Source organism: Miniopterus natalensis, chromosome 3, assembly GCF_054644295.1.
Source record: "Miniopterus natalensis isolate mMinNat1 chromosome 3, mMinNat1.hap1, whole genome shotgun sequence".
Classification (NCBI taxonomy): domain Eukaryota; kingdom Metazoa; phylum Chordata; class Mammalia; order Chiroptera; family Miniopteridae; genus Miniopterus; species Miniopterus natalensis.
Window position 1 is genome coordinate 92,686,585 of NC_142083.1, and position 16,670 is coordinate 92,703,254.

At 46.3% G+C, this 16,670-nt stretch overlaps 1 protein-coding gene across 6 annotated transcripts; it reads right to left on the reverse strand.

Annotated features, from left to right (window-relative positions):
• Nucleotides 1–163: 163 nt before the first annotated feature.
• On the reverse strand, nucleotides 164–15,733 carry ZNF263 (zinc finger protein 263). 6 transcript variants are annotated; one of them, XM_016211368.2, is made up of 7 exons: nucleotides 15,625–15,733; nucleotides 14,487–15,331; nucleotides 13,059–13,239; nucleotides 12,535–12,605; nucleotides 12,111–12,237; nucleotides 10,362–10,478; nucleotides 7,814–9,852 (listed from the first exon to the last, which is right to left on the reverse strand). In XM_016211368.2, exons 2-7 carry the CDS (start codon nucleotides 14,871–14,873, stop codon nucleotides 8,684–8,686), a joined length of 2,052 nt encoding a protein of 683 aa, XP_016066854.1. In that variant the 5' UTR covers nucleotides 14,874–15,331; nucleotides 15,625–15,733; the 3' UTR covers nucleotides 7,814–8,683. The 6 variants fall into 6 exon arrangements, with proteins under 6 accessions (XP_087671818.1, XP_016066854.1, XP_016066857.1 ...); XM_016211371.2 differs by having other exon boundaries at nucleotides 15,621–15,733; XM_016211369.2 differs by lacking the exon at nucleotides 15,625–15,733 and adding an exon at nucleotides 15,529–15,602.
• Nucleotides 15,734–16,670: the final 937 nt, after the last annotated feature.

The following is a 16,670-nucleotide window of genomic DNA, read 5'->3' on the forward strand; positions in this document are numbered from 1 at the left end:
ATTGGTTGCATGAGCTTGACCGGAGCCAAGAATCGAACCCATGACCTTTCGGTGCACAGGCTGACACTCTAACCACTGATTCACACCAGCCAGAGCAAGCACCACTTTTTATTGACACTTAGTTCACCTGGGCTTGTTCTTGTGGGCACACGCATCTTGTCTCCTCTCTTCCTTGTGTCTTCTCCTGTGTTGACTTCCAGAGAGTATGCAGGTATTCCTGATATTCCTGACTGCAGCTGCTCTATCTGTTGAGGGAGAAGAGGAGCAGGGACATTCTGAAAACTGATCATCCAGGTCTTGCATGAGTGAAAGCAAGAAAGGACTTTAGCAGCTGCAGCTTTCTGAGTTTATAATACCGTTACCTCTAAACTAACATTTAATTTATCAGCCCTTATCCCTTTTAGCCCATAACCCTTCAGTACAAATGCCTATGCCTTCTAGGGCATTAAGCTAGTTTTGTTTTAATTTTTTTTTTCCAATTCAGTAAGGCCTTTCCTTTTTATTTTCCTGTCGGTTGTTTGAAAACAAATTCAGTATGAATAAGAGAGGGAAATATACAACATTGAATTTGGAGGAGAAAATGAAGGTTCTAAGTAGGATTGAAGCTGGACAATCTCTTAAAAATGTAATGGATGAATTTGGAATCAGTAAATCAACATTTTATGACATTAAAAGGAATAAGAAATTGATTTTGGACTTTGTACTGAAGCAGGATATGCCATTAGTCGGGGCTGAGAAGAGAAAGAGGACAACAGGAGCCAAATATGGTGATGTGGACGATGCCGTCTACATGTGGTATCAACAGAAACGCTCAGCTGGTGAACCTGTTAGAGGTGTAGAGCTTCAGGCTGCTGCAGAGAGATTTGCACAGTGTTTTGGGCGAACAGACTTCAAAGCTAGTACTGGTTGGCTTTTTAGATTTCGAAATAGGCATGCAATTGGGGACCAAAAGGTATGTACGGAACAAGTCTTAAGTTCAGTTTCAGAAAATGAGGCATTTCGACAGAAACTGTCCATGCTTATCAAAGAGGAGAAACTGTGTCTAGCTCAACTATACAGTGGGGATGAGACTGACCTCTTTTGGAAATCAGTGCAAGAAAACACTCAGGCAAGTAGAAAAGATATCTGCCTGCCTGGAAGGAAAATACACAAAGAACAGTTATCTGCTCTCTTATGTGCAAATGCAGATGGAACTCATAAGTTAAAGTCTATCATTATTGGAAAATCAAAGCTGCCCAAAAATGTGAAAGAGGACACAAGTACGTTACCTGTTATATATAAACCTAGTAAAGATGTTTGGTTCACCAGAGAATTATTTACAGAATGGTTCTTCCAAAATTTTGTTCCTGAGGTCAGGCATTTTCAACTTAATGTTCTAAGATTCCATGAAGAGGATGTCAGGGCCTTGTTACTTCTGGACAATTCCCCAGTTCACCCTTCTGCTGAATCACTAACTAGTGAGGATGGTCGAATAAAGTGCATGTTCTTTCCCCACAACACTTCAACCTTGATTCAACCAATGAATCAAGGTGTGATCTTAAGCTGCAAACAACTTTATAGGTGGAAGCAACTTGAAGAGAGTCTTGTAATTTTTGAAGAAAGTGATGATGAGCAAGATAAAGGAGAAAAAGGAGTTTCCAAGATTAAAATCTACAATATAAAAAGTGCAGTTTTTAATTGGGCAAACAGTTGGGGTGAAGTAAAACAAACCACCATAGCAAATGCATGGGAAAATCTTCTTTATAGAAAGGAACCTGAATATGATCTTCAAAGATTAGAAAATAAGGATTATAGACAAAGTCTTAAGAAATGTGGGAAATCTGAAACCAAGCTGGATTGTGATAGGGTGTGGTTAAATGGGGGTGATGAAGAAAAGGGTAGTCCCCCAAAATCAAAAGGTGGGATTATAAAGGAAGTTGTTCAAAAAGGAGGAGGAGCTCAAGAGCAGAATGCCGAATTTAAGTTATCTGCTGTAAGAAAGAGTTTGGACTACCTTCTTGACTTTGTTGATGCCACACCTGAGTTTCAAAAGTTCCATTTCACACTGAAAGAGATGCAACAAGAAATAATCAAGAAACAGTTCCAGAGTAGAGTCCATTCTAGAATTGGTAGCTTTTTGAAACCGAGGCTTCATAATATTAAGGATTCTTTCAGTATGCCTTCGACTTCTGGTTCTAGTAATTAGGTTTTGTGTTTAAAGATTTCTGAAGTTATATGATAATACATGATGTAGACCTATTGTGGATTGTCACTGTTTTTATCAGCTGACCTCATTTTGCATATCAATGTCCATTTATATATTGTTTATAAAATACACAATTTGAAAAGAAATGTATGTTTCTTCAATTTATCAATATCATGTATAAATATATTCATTAATCTATTATTTTTTCTATTTTAGACAAAGACCTGAATAATGAGTATTGTCCTAGATTGTCTAAGATAGAATGGATGTGGGAAAAATATCAAATTCTACCTTAATGTAGTCACAGCATATAACAAAGCTATATTCTGACTAGTTACCTTTAGGAAGATAAGGATAGATTTGCTTTTCAATTTAATGGTATCACATGCTCTGTTTGTTAAAATCTGTTACCACCTACTTAGTGTTTGTTTTCCTCTTATTGTGGAATATGATGGTAGAAGATATATAAAAAAGATAAAAGGCACTCATTCTATTATTGACCAATGATAGTCTCTCAACACTTTGGTATCTTTCATGTATTTATAAAATAGGCAGATTTCATTGTAAATACAATTTTCTATTTCGCTGTCTTAACATTTTAGGCTTTGGTATTAATAAGAAGTTAGCATTTGTTGAGACACCTTTCAAGCTTGGGGTAGAATGGGTTATAGAAGAAGTTGAAAGGTATGTCAGATGAGTTTACTGGACAGCTGTCTAGTTCCTTTTGAGTCATTGCATCCAGTATCTTTTTCTCCCCAATGGTAATAATTCCCAGAATAAATGGCCATCAGTCACACCCTTTTCAAAAGTATCCATTTATCCTGGAAATGTCACATTTCCCTTCTATGCTGGGCACAGAGCACAGCTTTGGGCATTATTTTTTATTTTTAAGCTTTAAAAAAAAAAATAGAAACATCGAGACATCAATTGGTTGCCTCCCCAGCTCAACCTGACCAGGGATAGGGGATCGTCCTGACAGAATCAAACCTGCCACCTTTTGGTGTACTGGATAATGCTTCAACCAACTGAGCCACACCGGCCAGGGCCAGTTTGGGCTTTTAGACATGAATTACAAAGAAAACAAATAGGAACACACTACTATTTAATGTGTAAGAGCTAAAATGAGTATGGAGAGGGCTTGGATAGAAGGGGAAGTATCTGAGAGGGTCCGGGGTGCCTTTTGAGTTGGACTTTGAAGTTCAGTAGCAATCTTGGCAAAAGGGGAGCTTGGGTACAGGCTCTTCGGTGTGAGAGTGCACCTCCCTGGGAAGCTGTAAGGTCCCTGGATGTTTGCTGTTGTGGAGCAGCTGGCAGGTAAGACAGGTCAGGGCTAAAATTTCAATGTCTTTGGAGGTCATCCTAAGGTTTTAGACTTCAGTCTGGGCCCTGAAGTCCTGTCGGTTTTACCTCCTAAATGTCTCACTTCTCCCGCCTCACTGTTTCGTCCAGGTCTAGGCTGCCACCACGCCCTGCCTTGGCGACTGCACCTCTCTTTAGTCTCCCTGCCTTCCTTTCTTGTCCTCTCCCCATCCTTTCCCCGCCCGATAACCATATGAAGGGAACTAAAACAAAATGCGTAGACGCCTCTCCACCTTAAAACCCTTCTTGGTTCCCACTGCCTTCAAATAAACACCCGCCCCCGGAGGGCAGCCACCCTTCCCCACCTGTGAGAGGCCCCCTAACAGGTGCCCATCCCCACCCAATTTTGCGACTACCATCTGCTGGACAGAGAACCGGAGGGGCGCCCAGCCCTGCAAGCGCCTCTGAGGAACCCGAGACATTTCAGGCTGCCATGGCGCCGCCAGTATCCCGGAGAGCGTGTGGAGCGGAAAGCCCTAGGCCCGAAACTGCCGGCTCAGCCCTCGTGGTTGGGGGCCTGTGGGAGCTCTAGCCGGCGCGACCATAGAGCTCCGGCTGATGGGCCAGAGCGGCCCAGGCTGAGCCGGTCAGGCGGCTGAGGGAGAGCCCCAGGGAAGGGAGCCTCCCGGTGCAGCCATAGAGCGCCCGCCAGCTGGCCAGAGCGGCTGGGGTGGCGCGGTCAGCTTGGGGAGAACACAACCCGGCTCAGCTGTAGGGTGCCCGCCAGCAAGTGTCGGTGTGCCCTCATATTCCCTGGGTTCGGTGCCCGGTTCCAAAGTGCCACAGGTGGAGGGGCAAAGGATAAAGGTTTGTCGGAATGTGGCCGCCGATGCATCAGCCCTTGTTCCTCCTAGGGCCCGCTTGGGAACCAGTCCCTTGGAGCAGGCCGGAGGTTTTAGGGAAGCGGCGCCCCATTCTCGATAACAGCGGAAGGCTAAGCTGCAGGAGCCACAAATTCTTTTCTTTGCCCCCACCTGGGAAAGGGAACGGACTGAAGTCTTTGGTTCTGGAAACCATACTGAAGACTAGAGCTCCTCCGAGAAACCTGGGCATCTCACTTGTTCCAATGGCTGGGGCTGGATTCCTATATGTAAGCTGGACCCCCTTCCAGGGGAACGGTGAAACTCTCACGTTCAGAGTGGAGAACTACACCCAGGTTGTGTTTTCCTGCCTTGAGAGAAAGTGAGAATGGAGAGGCAAACAGTTCCTCATAATGTCCAAAACATACTCTAGTATTTCAGAAATAAAATAAGCATTTTCTTTCTCCACCCTTTCTGCCTGGGGAAATCTTACTGTCTCCCTGGAGCCAGTTTGGATCCTGGTGAGTCACCAGTTTTGATTTGCCTGAAGCTTCTGACACATTCAAGGTATCTCAGAGATGAATTGGGGACATTAACTGGAAGATCTGTCAGAATTTTACTTGTGTGAGGCATTTTTCATCAACCATTTTGTCATTGTTGAATTTACCTAGACTATTCCCACTGCCTCCTAACTCAGGCAAGACTTAGACCATTTTAGTAAAAAGTATATGATGAGAAGGAATTATCAACCTCCCTTTCAAGGATGTAAATCAAGTTTTAATCAGAAGTGCTTGCAAGCTAGATTGAAGACTAAAAGAAAATGCGTCTTAAGCACTTTTGCTTTAACTCATCTTGCTGTTCTTGAGTTCTTGACATGCAACTAAGTTGGGAATTCTAGTGCTAATAAATTTGTTAGTTGGATTACTGTAACATAAAGACTTTTTACATGACTTAAGTTGCTTCAAATACCTGTGAAACATTTACAAAAGTTACAAGTTTTAAAGCAATGGTGGGGATTTTGCCTATTCTAAAATTGTATCAGTTGATAATTTAAATGATGAGCAATAGCAATAGTAATGATTCACTAGCAAATTTCAGATTATATTGACCCATAAATTCTTTCATTTCTACAGTAAAATTTTTTTTTTTTTAAAATATATCTTTATTGATTTCAGAGAGAGGAAAGGAGAGGGAGAGAGATAGAAACATCAATGATGAGTCATTGATCAGCTGCAGCCTGCAACCTGGGCATGTGCCTTGACCGGGAATCGAACCCTGATCGCCTGGATCCTAGGTCGACGCTTAACTGCTGAGCCACGCCCGGCCAGGCAGTAAAAATTCTTAAAATTATTTCTGATGCGTTTTTCTGGGGGAAAACAATAACAATTTAGTGTTTAACACTACCAGTCTCTGGCCCTTCAGGCTTTGTCCTCATTGCTGTCTGGCCTGCTTTTAGTCTGCCTCTGCCAGGCATTTCACACTGCTTAAATGTGTTACTGATTCTCCACCCAGGAGCCTTTCTGCTGGTCTCCTGTACTACATTTGCTACAAGGACGTGTGACTATTGCTCAGGGTCAGGCCACATCTCCCAGGTCTCCTTTGTACCCATTTGAACTTAGGGGGCAGGGGTATTTATTGCATCATTCTCCCTTTGACATAAAAGCCAGTTGAAATGTTCTGATTTCTTTTACAAGAGGACAATCAGGTGAAAAGTATTGCATCAACAGTCTGTGCGTAATGTAGAAGTATGAATGTAAAAAGCATACATTTGACCATCCCTTGCAGTGATCTCAAGGGAACCTGCAGTTAAGGGCCTCTCATCTGCTCTTTGAAATGTGACAAGGGAATACCTCATCAGTCCTGCCTGTCCATATCAGACTGTTCCCCGAAGTTCTTCCATTGTGGTCTTACATTGATCTCAGCACCAGGTGGCTTAGAAGATAGTCCTGCAAATATTATCTGCCCATAGATGGCACAAATAGGTGAGTACTTTCTATGTACTAGGCACTGTGCTGTTTTACATGCAATAACTTGACATTATCTCATTAAAACAAGGCCAAGAATAGCTATGCATCTAAAATTTGCTAGAAAGGGAGCTACACTGGGGACTGAGTAGAAGCTCCTATTGGAAAACCTTTTTAGTGCCAAATACCTGGGGGTCCTTGTTGCTGTAAGCCTCAAGCTGCAGCGCTCTAAGCAGGAGCAACACCGGTTGGACATATCATAAGATCTATATGGGTGATATTATTGGGAGGAGGGAGGTGAGAGGAGGGAGAGTGAAGGGGGAGGGGTACTTTTCATTCTTGTGAGATTTACAATGCACACATTGCAGATCTTAACCACAGAATGCTTAGTAACATCAATTTGACAACACCCACCCATTTCATGGCATCAGTAACCACATCATCCCTGTCCCACTACCACCACCATGGATCCTACACTAATCTCTCTCAAATCCTTAACCCTCCCCTCACCCCCTCCACACACACCCACTCTACCACTGCACTCTTGTAGATAAGAGAAAGGCAAAGAAATGAGAAACAGTAATATTTTAAATAATTGGCTCAGAAAACCAAGGAAAAACTCAGTACTAAACTGAGGCAGGGCTAAGGCAAGACTAATAAGTGGGTGGGGCATTATGGCAACAGTCTGTGTGTAATGTACAAGTATGAATGTAAAAAGCATACATTTGGCCATCCCTTGCAGTGATCTCGTGGGAGCCTGCAGTTAAGGGCCTCTGACCTGCTCTTTGAAATGTGACTACAAGGGAAGACCTCATCATTCCTGCCTGTCAATCTTGAAGATATTTATTACCATCCAAACATTTCTAACAGGGAAAGGGTTGTTTTTCTCACTTAAAATTGTTAATTTGATAGCTGGTTTCCAATGGAATGTTTTATATTTTTCTCCCGAAGAGCTAGTTAGATGTTTTCCTGGCATCAGAATGTCCTACTCCTAGAATACTTCCTGGTATTCTAACCTTTTTCCCACAGATATACACTTCTAAAATTCCTATTCCTGACTACCCATTCTAAAATATAATGCTTCCCCCTAATAATTTGTCCTCCCCATATATCTTCCCTCTACTAATGGGCAATAACTCAGTTACATCAGGACCATCTTTTCCTGGGAATCATTTGTAAAACCAAAATATCCTGTCTCTGAAGAGCCCGATCTTCCTTCAGTTACTTCCCAAGAAATAAAACATTCTAAACAAAAAATTAAAGACAATTCTACTGCTGTACACCGCAGAAGGAAAGAAAATCTCAGAAACCATTACTTTACCCCACTGGGCTTGCCTCTTTGTTACCATGCGACACCCTACCTCAACCCGTTTGCTGCCACCTTTGTGGGTCACTTCTCAACCAACCCAGACTACAAAGAAAAAGCAGGTCCTCCAACCAAAACAGATGGGAGATAGATCAACACTGGAGGCCAGGACAAAGGCCCTCAATGAAGAGTCACACACTTTCACGGTTCTTGAAGATATTTATTACCATCCAGACATATTTCCAATAGGGAAAGGCATGATCCTAATTTCCCTAAGATCCATGTTTTCAAAGTCTCCTAGGGAACCCATCTTACATAACTCTCTGAAGACTCCGGAGCTCTGATTTACCCTTCTCTGACAGAGGCGGGGCAAGTCTTGATCTCTGCAAAGGGTAGACTAATTTAGACTCCAGTTCCCTCTGCCAATTCCTAGACCTGAAAATTCCTTATTATTTCCCTTAGGTCTCTGGGTCCTTTTTGTCTGAGATGACACTGACATGCATGGCCTGCCAATGGGACCTCCTGTCAGGCAATTGAGAGGAGCTGTGGCTTCCCTGTCAAGGCCTTTTGGAGAGCTACAACTCACCACCAGTCTTTCTTTGCCCTCAAGCTGGTTTCCCAGGAGATTCAGCCCCTCTTCTTTGGTCTCAAGGGCCTCAGGAGCTCAAATGCTCCTGCTGAATGTCCCAAGTGAGGAAGCAGTAACAGAAAGTCATATGGATTCCCAAATTGCTGGGAAAGACCAGACACAGTAAGGCATCCAAATCACAACTTGTCTAAATATGTCAAGGGGGTAGGTGCACCATGAGACAAAGTGGACTTCACAGAGAATTCTGCCCTGAGCAGGTCACCTCAAAGACTTGTCATCCTCACTAGTTCAGACAGAATTCCTTTTTAGTTTTATACTAATCCTTTGCTGCCTCTGCACCTCCCTCACAGTAACTCCCATCCCTGTTACTCTTTATAGTAATTACATTAAAAACACAGGTTGATTTGGTCAGCAGGACAAGAAATACCAGCTTTCAACAATAGAACCCTCTGAATATGGTGAAATGAAACCCCATTGTTTCTATCTGGTGTGAGTTCTCTGATGACTCATAAGGCGTGAACTCCGAGAAAAGCTTTCTCCACATTCAGAACATTTATAAGGTCTCTCTCCTGTATGGGTTCTCAGATGACGAATCCGGTTGGAACTGTGAGAGAAACTGTCTCCACACTCATGACAGGTATAGGGTTTCTCTCCCGTGTGAATTCTCTGGTGCCTGATTAAGTTGGATCTATGAGAAAAATTTTCCCCGCAAAGGGTACATTTATATGGTTTCTCTCCTGTGTGCGTTCTCTGATGTCTGGTGAGATGCATACCCTGCCGGAAGCTTTTCCCACAAGTCAAACATTCAAAGAGCTTCTTCTCTGCCTTGTGGGTTCCATGATTTGTAAGAAAGGGGCCACTGTCACTCATTGCTTCCCTACACTCGGAGAAGGAGTAAAGCCTCTCTTTCTCATGAGTTCTTTCATGTATGACAAGGTGGGAACTGCGAGAGAAACTTTTTCCACACTCAGCACACTTATAGGGTCTCTCTCCTGTATGAATTCTCTGGTGCCTAACGAGGTTGGAACTGTGAGCAAAAATCTCCCCGCACTCAGGGCACTTGTAGGGCTTTTCGCCCGTGTGTGTTCTCTGGTGTCTGTGGAGATTGGAGTTGCAAGAGAAGCTTTTTCCACATATATTACATTGATAGGGCTTCTCGCCTGTGTGGGTGCGTTGATGGCGAGTCAGGTGGGTATTCTGACTGAAGCTTTTTCCACATTCGAGGCACTTATGGGCCTCCTCTCCAAAGTGTGCTCTGTGTAGTGATAAAAAGTGTGGGTTCCCGCCAAAGATTTCACTGCACTCCACACCCATACACAGTCTTTCTGCTGCATGTATTCTCTGGTGTCTAGTTAGATTAGAATTGTTAGAGAAATTTTTGCCACACAAGGGACATAAATGGAGCTTCTTTGGCTGCAGTTCCTTTGGCCGCCCTACTTCTCTGCAATTTGTGGCCCCCACTAAGGACTGCACCATCCGATCCTCTGGGGAAGGCTCCCAATGCCCTTCTGCCCTGTCCCCAGGCTGTCCCTGCTCAGGACTCCAGGGCACCTCCCCTCTGGCCTGGCCAGGCAGAAGCACCTGCAGATGGATGTTCTCAGGAGAAACAGACAGAGTACTTTCTTCCCGGCTCTCAAATTTCTCTTCCCCTGGTAGAGTGAGAGAAACCAAATCTCCATATTATTTCTTCCCTAAAGAAAAGAAAATCCCATATGCCTTCTACTGCCAGTAGGTCAGAAATCCAGAAAGGCTGATTGAATCTGTTTTCCATCTTCCCCATATAGGGAAAGCACTCTAGAGAGGTATCTGGATAAAAGGTGGGGCCATCGCTCAGGAACCAGAGCTTAGACCAGTCTTATTCCCTTATAGGGGCCCCCAAATTCCTCTTCAACTGAGCCTCTGGCTCTGCCCTTCGGAAATGGGTGGGATGGAGCAGGGCAGGGACTAGGATAGGCAAGTGAGCCCAGGAGTGAATGCCTCCTTACGTTTTGAACTCTGGGTGCCTCGCCTGCCTCACTAGAATGGAAGTGGGCAGTGGAGATATAGGACGCAATGTACCTTCCTGGCAGCAGTGATGGGCTAGCCCCATACCCAAACCCTCAAATGCCTCACTCCCAACAGGGGGAAACTAGCTGGGCAGGCTGCTAAAGTTCCTTACCTTGGGCTGAGCTTCTGGGGCTCAGTCCCTCCTTGCAAATCTGGACACTGGAATCCCATAGTTTTCTTCCGTGTTCCACCTGGGTGCTCAGGGCCTCCTGACTGGGAATCTGAGACTCTGTTCACAATGAAAGAAATAGATTTCTGTGTCACCACTTTCCTCTACTAGGCAGGGGAAACAAAGACAGTCTTGTTCCCTGTCCTCAGTGGGTAGATACAGAGGGCACGCTAAGCCTGACAGCAATTACTTGGAATATAAACTAACCTGCTAACTTGTTCCCAATGGTTACCTCTAAAGAAAGAAACTGGGGGAGACTATAGCTTTCTTCTTTTACACTTTTGTAGTACTTAGGGTTTTTTTGCAATGATAATGTACCACTTTTGTAATTAAAACAATCAAACGAACATAGAGTAGATGCACCTTAATTCATGCTTGATTTGTTTAGCTCCAGTTTTGACTATACATATCACTTTCAAATTTTCATGTTCCTTGAGGAATCAGTTTAATATTGTAAAAGAGCCTTGACTCTTACATAGAAATAGAGAATATAACTTAGTTTGGGCAATTCCAAAAAGAGAAAATATGATAAACAATCATATTAGGACAGGGGGCTCTGAAAGGACTCTGAGGTCAAAATCCTAAAGTGCCATTCCTGTGCTATGCTAAAAACAAAACCTCACTCCAACTCCAGGAAACATGGACTTTAAACAGTTTAGTTTTCCGACTTGTGATCTCAACTTCTCTTCCTATTTAGCACTCACTGAAAGCTGTGCTCAACTGAGGGCACCAAACCACAGCAGGGTGATGGGGAACCTGGAGAAGGTCTCAATTAAGGGAATCAAACCCAGCAGTGACCCCTTTGCAGAATTAGTGACAGTGGAGACTGACAGCGGGGCTTCTTTACAAAAACCTAATGTATGAAAACAAAGTCCTATGTGACTCTTCTATGGTGTGTGCATCAATGTAGCCATAATCGTAATGGACACATTCCTGCCTTAGGTTGTTTTTTAAGTCTTCCCCCAACTTTTATTATGAGAATTTTCATATATACATAAAAGTTGAAGAAATTAAACAATACCTGTACACTCTTCACCTAAATTCTGAGTTTTGTATACTCTCCACCTAAAAAACTATGTTTTGCCATTTTTCATAGGCATCATTTTAAATGACTGCATAATAGGTAAACACACAGATGCACCTTAATTCATGCTTGATTTGTTTAGCTCCAGTTTTGACTATACATATCACTTTCAAATTTTCATAAGTTCTTCCCCAGTTCCTGAATTTTTAAGGTCTGGGAGAGCTGCTAAGCTGGAATGTTGACGCCACTGCCCCTGAAATCTGTCTTTGGGGAAGAGCCTAGAAATACTAACAAAGCATAGAAAACACAAGTGAGATCACAAGAATAAGCATTTCAAAATTGCAATGCATCAAGAACTTATAGTTCCACAGCATCCTAGGACACTGAGTGTAATGCCAGGAAGGGAGGCAATCACTGGATTTGATTTGTTCTGCCTTGGGAAGTCCATTATAGCTCAGACTCCTTTCCTTTAGCTCTGGCAGCTGGGGCCCTTAAGTGTGCCAGATGTGCCACTTGGAAGATGTTTAACCCATCCTAGTTCAGGGGATTTTAGAAAAAGGGAGGTCTTTTGGAAAAATTGGGAACTTATATCCGGGAGGTGAGCGGCTAAGACACAGGAACCTGGTCAGAAATGGCTCAGTCTTCATCCCTGGAAAAGAAGTCCTTACCCAGTGAGTCCACATTCTCATAACTCTCCTGCACCGTGTCCCTGGAGAGGGCCCTCTTACTAGGATCCTGATGCCCCCACTCCTCCTGGGAGATGTACATAGTCACGTCCTCTAAGCTCTCAGGCAACTGAAACAGCACAAGATCTCCTTTAGCCCCTGAGGCACCAAGAACAATTCAAGCAGAGTCAAGGGTTAAAGGGGCAATACCCAGGAGTGCCGAGGACACATTTCATGGGGAAGAAGGGTGCCAGGCCTAGGAGTGAGGTGAGGAGGAGGCATATAAAGAAGGCAGGGGAAACACACTGGTGAGGGAGAAAGGATCCTCTCCAAGTGGCAAAAGGACCCCACCACCACAAGAGCAACACAGGGTGTGTGTGTGGGGGGGTATGTGCTAGGGGAAGACATTGGGAACTTCCCACATCACCTGGGGCCCAGCCATCTTGTCTTCCATGTTTCCTTCGGGAGGAAAGAGAGAAAGCCAGGGAGCAGATAATGCTGAAGGTGATAGAAATCATGATGAGAATGGCATTCCTAATTCTTGACAACCCAAGGATTATTACAACATAGTATCCATTTCCCAACACCCAGTCTCTGCTCTGAGGACTGAACACTGAACAAAAGAAGAGAGGCACAATTAAGCCATTTCCAAAATGGCATCCTAAATGCAGGGGTGAGGATAAGGAATACCAGTAGTCTGTCTGCAGAGTTCAAGCCCTCAATCATTCATCTAGCTCTAAATGTCTCTGTTCTGCATACGAAAGAGCTAAGAAATCGCCCTCCCTCCATCCAACCCCAGAGCCCAACCACCACTTCTAGGTCTTTCACTCCATTCTGAGAAGCTAAGATCAGAAATTCCCTCTCCTTGGCATAGGTGCTCCATCCTGCAGATGTCAGAGGCAAACCCAAAGCCCCTCCTCCCGCCCACCTACCCAGATAACTGTTCCTCACCCCTCTCCTTTACAGCCTGGGAGTCCCTTTTAGGGCTGGGGCCTAGCAGCTCCTGCAGCCTGGGACCAGGGCTTCGCTCAGGCTCCACTGGCTCCAGCTTGAAGCTCGGTGACTTTCGTGCTGTTTCCAGAGACAAAGGCTCCTCCAAAAGCACTTCTGTTCCCCGCCCATGGTTTGTGACCTGGGAACCAACCCATATTACTCATCATCACAACAGGGCCCCACCGGAAAGGAAATTAGTACAGAATTCTGAGGGCCTTCAAAAGTGAATCACTGGTGCATACCTTTGGACCCAGCAAGAGAGAAGGATAGTTTCCATTACAGGTTTTTCTGATCCCAAGTGCATGAGAAAAAATGAGGGTGGGGGTGGGGGGTTAGAGGGAGACGGGTCTACTACCAAAGCACACCTGCCCCACAGGTCTTCTGGACACACCTCACTACCTCTTACTTGTCCCCACCTTTTCTAGATGCTTCCATTCCTCACTACTGGGTAAGTTAAACTTGAATGGCGCCATGGGCAAAAGTGCCCTCGGAGCCTCTGTGCCAAACTGGTTTTCTAAGTCCACTATTAACTCCCACCAAGCTCTGCATAGGAGACCAGACTACTGACCCTAATATAACAAGAGCTAACAGCTATTAAGCACTAACTACAAGCCAACAGTGTGATCAAAACTACATGGCCCTGGCAAGATGGCTCAGTTGGCTGGAATGTCGTCCCGGTATGCCAAAGGTTCCGGGTTCGATCCCCAGTCAGGGCACATACAAGAATCAACCAATGAATGCAAAAATAAGTGATATCTTGAAGAAACAAATCGATGTCTCTCTTCTTTCCTCTTTCTAAAATCAATTAAAAAAAAAAAAAAAGTATGTCTGACAGTAACAACTTGCTTGCTTCAGTGCACCAAGCAAAATAAAAAATACTGGTAAAAGTGTGATTCAGAAAGTAGTGTGGCTGTTTAAAGCTGTGATTTTCAACCAGTGTGCTGCAAGAATTTGGGGGTGTGGTGCGCATTACATGCTGCTCTCCCTCTAAGCCCCAAAGCAACACTAGGAGGTATTTTATCATTCTCATTTTACCAGTGGCTATCTGAGGCCCCAAAGATTAAGTAACTTGCCCAAAGTCACAATGCTAGTATGAAACAGTAACGATTTGAACCCTGCAAGCTAAGTCCCGGGCTCACACTAATGCAGAGACACTGACTCCATGTGGAAACAGTACACTCTTCACTACTCACTGTCCATTTGGATAAAATCTGAAGGATGACTGTTCCTGACTAAGCTACAAAAAGGCCTCTTTCCCATGTCAGGCCTTTTCAGCGAAACCAAGTAAATTCGTATAGGGAACTGGGGTGGGCACGCTGTCCCAGTCCTGGGGCCAAAGAAACCGCAAAAAAAAAAAAAAAAAAAAACACCACTTCTTTTTCTCACCTGTTGCTTCAGTTTCCCAAGCTCTCTCTGCATATCTTCCACAAGAGTTACTGCTTCCTCGCTGCTCTCCGGATGCAGCTCCTGCACCCTGCTCTGGATCTCCTGGGGCAGGATGATTAGAAACTGCTCCAGCACCAGCAGCTCCAGGATCTGCTCCTTGGTGCGCATCTCAGGCCGAAGCCACCCATGGCAAAGCTCCTGGAGCCGGCTGAGGGCTTCCCGGGGCCCAGCGGCCTCTTGGAAGCGGAACCGTCTGAACAGCAGGTGGGAGGCCTCCGGGCTGGGCCCTGGGTCTGGCGGGAGCAGCTCCTGGTTCCAGGCGCAGTCCTCCTCCAGTTTCACTATCAGAAGCCCTTCCTGATCCTGGGAGCCAGGGCCCGACGCCATCGTCAGGCCCTTGTAGTGCCTTACCCCGGGAACCAGCTACGCCCGCCTGGAAAGGAGCCCCCAGCCTCGCGCAGAGATGGCCGGCGTCAGCAGGAGCCCGAGGACCCTGGGTGGGCTTCAAGTCCCGGCCGAAGAGCCAGCTCTAGCCAGGCCGCCGCCGCCGCCTCCGGCGCCTTGGCCTCAGTCCGTCCCGGGAGCCGCCGCGCCAGCCCTCCCCAGCCCTCCCCAGGACCTCCCTAGGGAAGGACCTAAGCGCCACGCTTCTCCCTGCGTCGCGGACTCACGCAGGACTCAGGGCTCGGCTCCCACGCCGGAAGTTTCAGCGCGAGAGTTACGCATCCACAGCCAACGGCGCCTGCTCGGAACCAACTTCCAGGTCACGTTCTGCGAACTACAGCGCCCATTGGGCCAGATCTCGCCACAGATTCACCACCGACCAACCAGAAAGGGAGATTTATCTGCAAGGACGGGACAAGCGAGGGGCCAATTCGAGACGAGAGGCCGGGTCACCCGGCGAGTCCCGAGACTCCAGAGTTTCCTGGGGTTGGCCAAAGGAGGGGAAGGGTTCGCTATATAGATTTGTAAAAGTGATCCCAAACGGGTGTGACCGGCGGGCTACCTGCGTCAGAATTCCCCGGAAAGCGAACATACAAACCCTCGAGCCACGTGAGATCCAATGCGTCTAAGTGTCGGGGTGGGCCGGAAATCCGAATTAACATCCCTCCCCCCCCCAGAGAAAGTATTCACCCACAGCCAAGTTTGAGAGTCATTGTCCCGGTCATAATGGGTTTAAAGGCGGTCTCCAGCCACTCCAGTAACTTAGGGTTGCAGGAGAGGGAGCCATCTGCCCCAGCAGCACAGGAGGCTCACGAGACGGTGGCCGCTCGCTAGCTCGGCGTCTCCGGGAGGCCTGGAAGAGAACTGCCCCGCCCAGCTCAGCGTCGCCGCGGGGCCTGCCGGGAGATGTAATCCACCGTGCGACACGTGACTACGCCGAGCTTGCGGTCTGGGCGGTCCCGGGAACCGCGAATCCTCCCCGGGACTGGGGGTTTGGGGCGGTTAATCGGCGGCGGATCTCTGACCCGGCAGCGTCCTGCTTTGGGCGGCTGGATGGCCCAAGGGCCGCTAGGGACTCGGCCCCGCGCCACCGGCTTCCGATTGTAAGACAGACTTTAAACTTGCTTGCCTGGGACGTGTTCTTCGTCCAGCTCTGCGCGGGCAGGATCTTACTCGTCTCCCTCCTACCTCCTCCGTGAACCTTCGTGGTGAGAGGTGAATAGAAGCAAACCCGGAGGGTCGGTTTCCTGGCCGAGCAATTGAGTGCTTTGTGCCGGTGAGGGGAGGATCGCCCAGCTTCTCCATTCCCTCCAGCAACGGTCAGGCCCGCGGGCTCAGGAGATGGAAGCGTAATAGGAGTGAATCGTGACAGCCAGAACGGTTTATTGAGCGCCTGCTTACATGTAGCCGGATCCTTACAACACACAAAATTGTAGGAAGTATACACTATTATGCCCACGTTACAAAACGGCACCGAGTGTCAGTTAAGTCACTTGCCCAGCCAGGGTCACACAGCTAGTCTGTCGCTGAAGTTAAAGCTACCACGATGGTAAAGGGTGACATGAGGCCGCAGAGACAGTCCTGAGGGTTTTTTTCTTGTTCCACTCCAGGGAAAAAGTCAGGTCCACGAGCTGGTGTGGCAAATGCAGATCCAGAGACCTCAGTGCACTGGCAGGTGTAGGTCCGTTTCAGAAAACCTTGTGACCTCAGAAAAACGTGAGCTCAGAGACCTCTAAGACC

Excerpts from the sequence above, each read along its gene's own strand:
- ZNF263 (XM_016211368.2), bottom strand. The coding sequence starts at position 14,873 with ATGGCGTCGGGCCCTGGCTCCCAGGATCAGGAAGGGCTTCTGATAGTG. Across the intron at positions 12,606-13,058 it reads CCAGGCTGTAAAGGAGAGGG|CATTATCTGCTCCCTGGCTT; the intron begins GTGAGGAACAGT and ends TATCACCTTCAG. Across the intron at positions 12,238-12,534 it reads ACAAGATGGCTGGGCCCCAG|TTGCCTGAGAGCTTAGAGGA; the intron begins GTGATGTGGGAA and ends GTGCTGTTTCAG.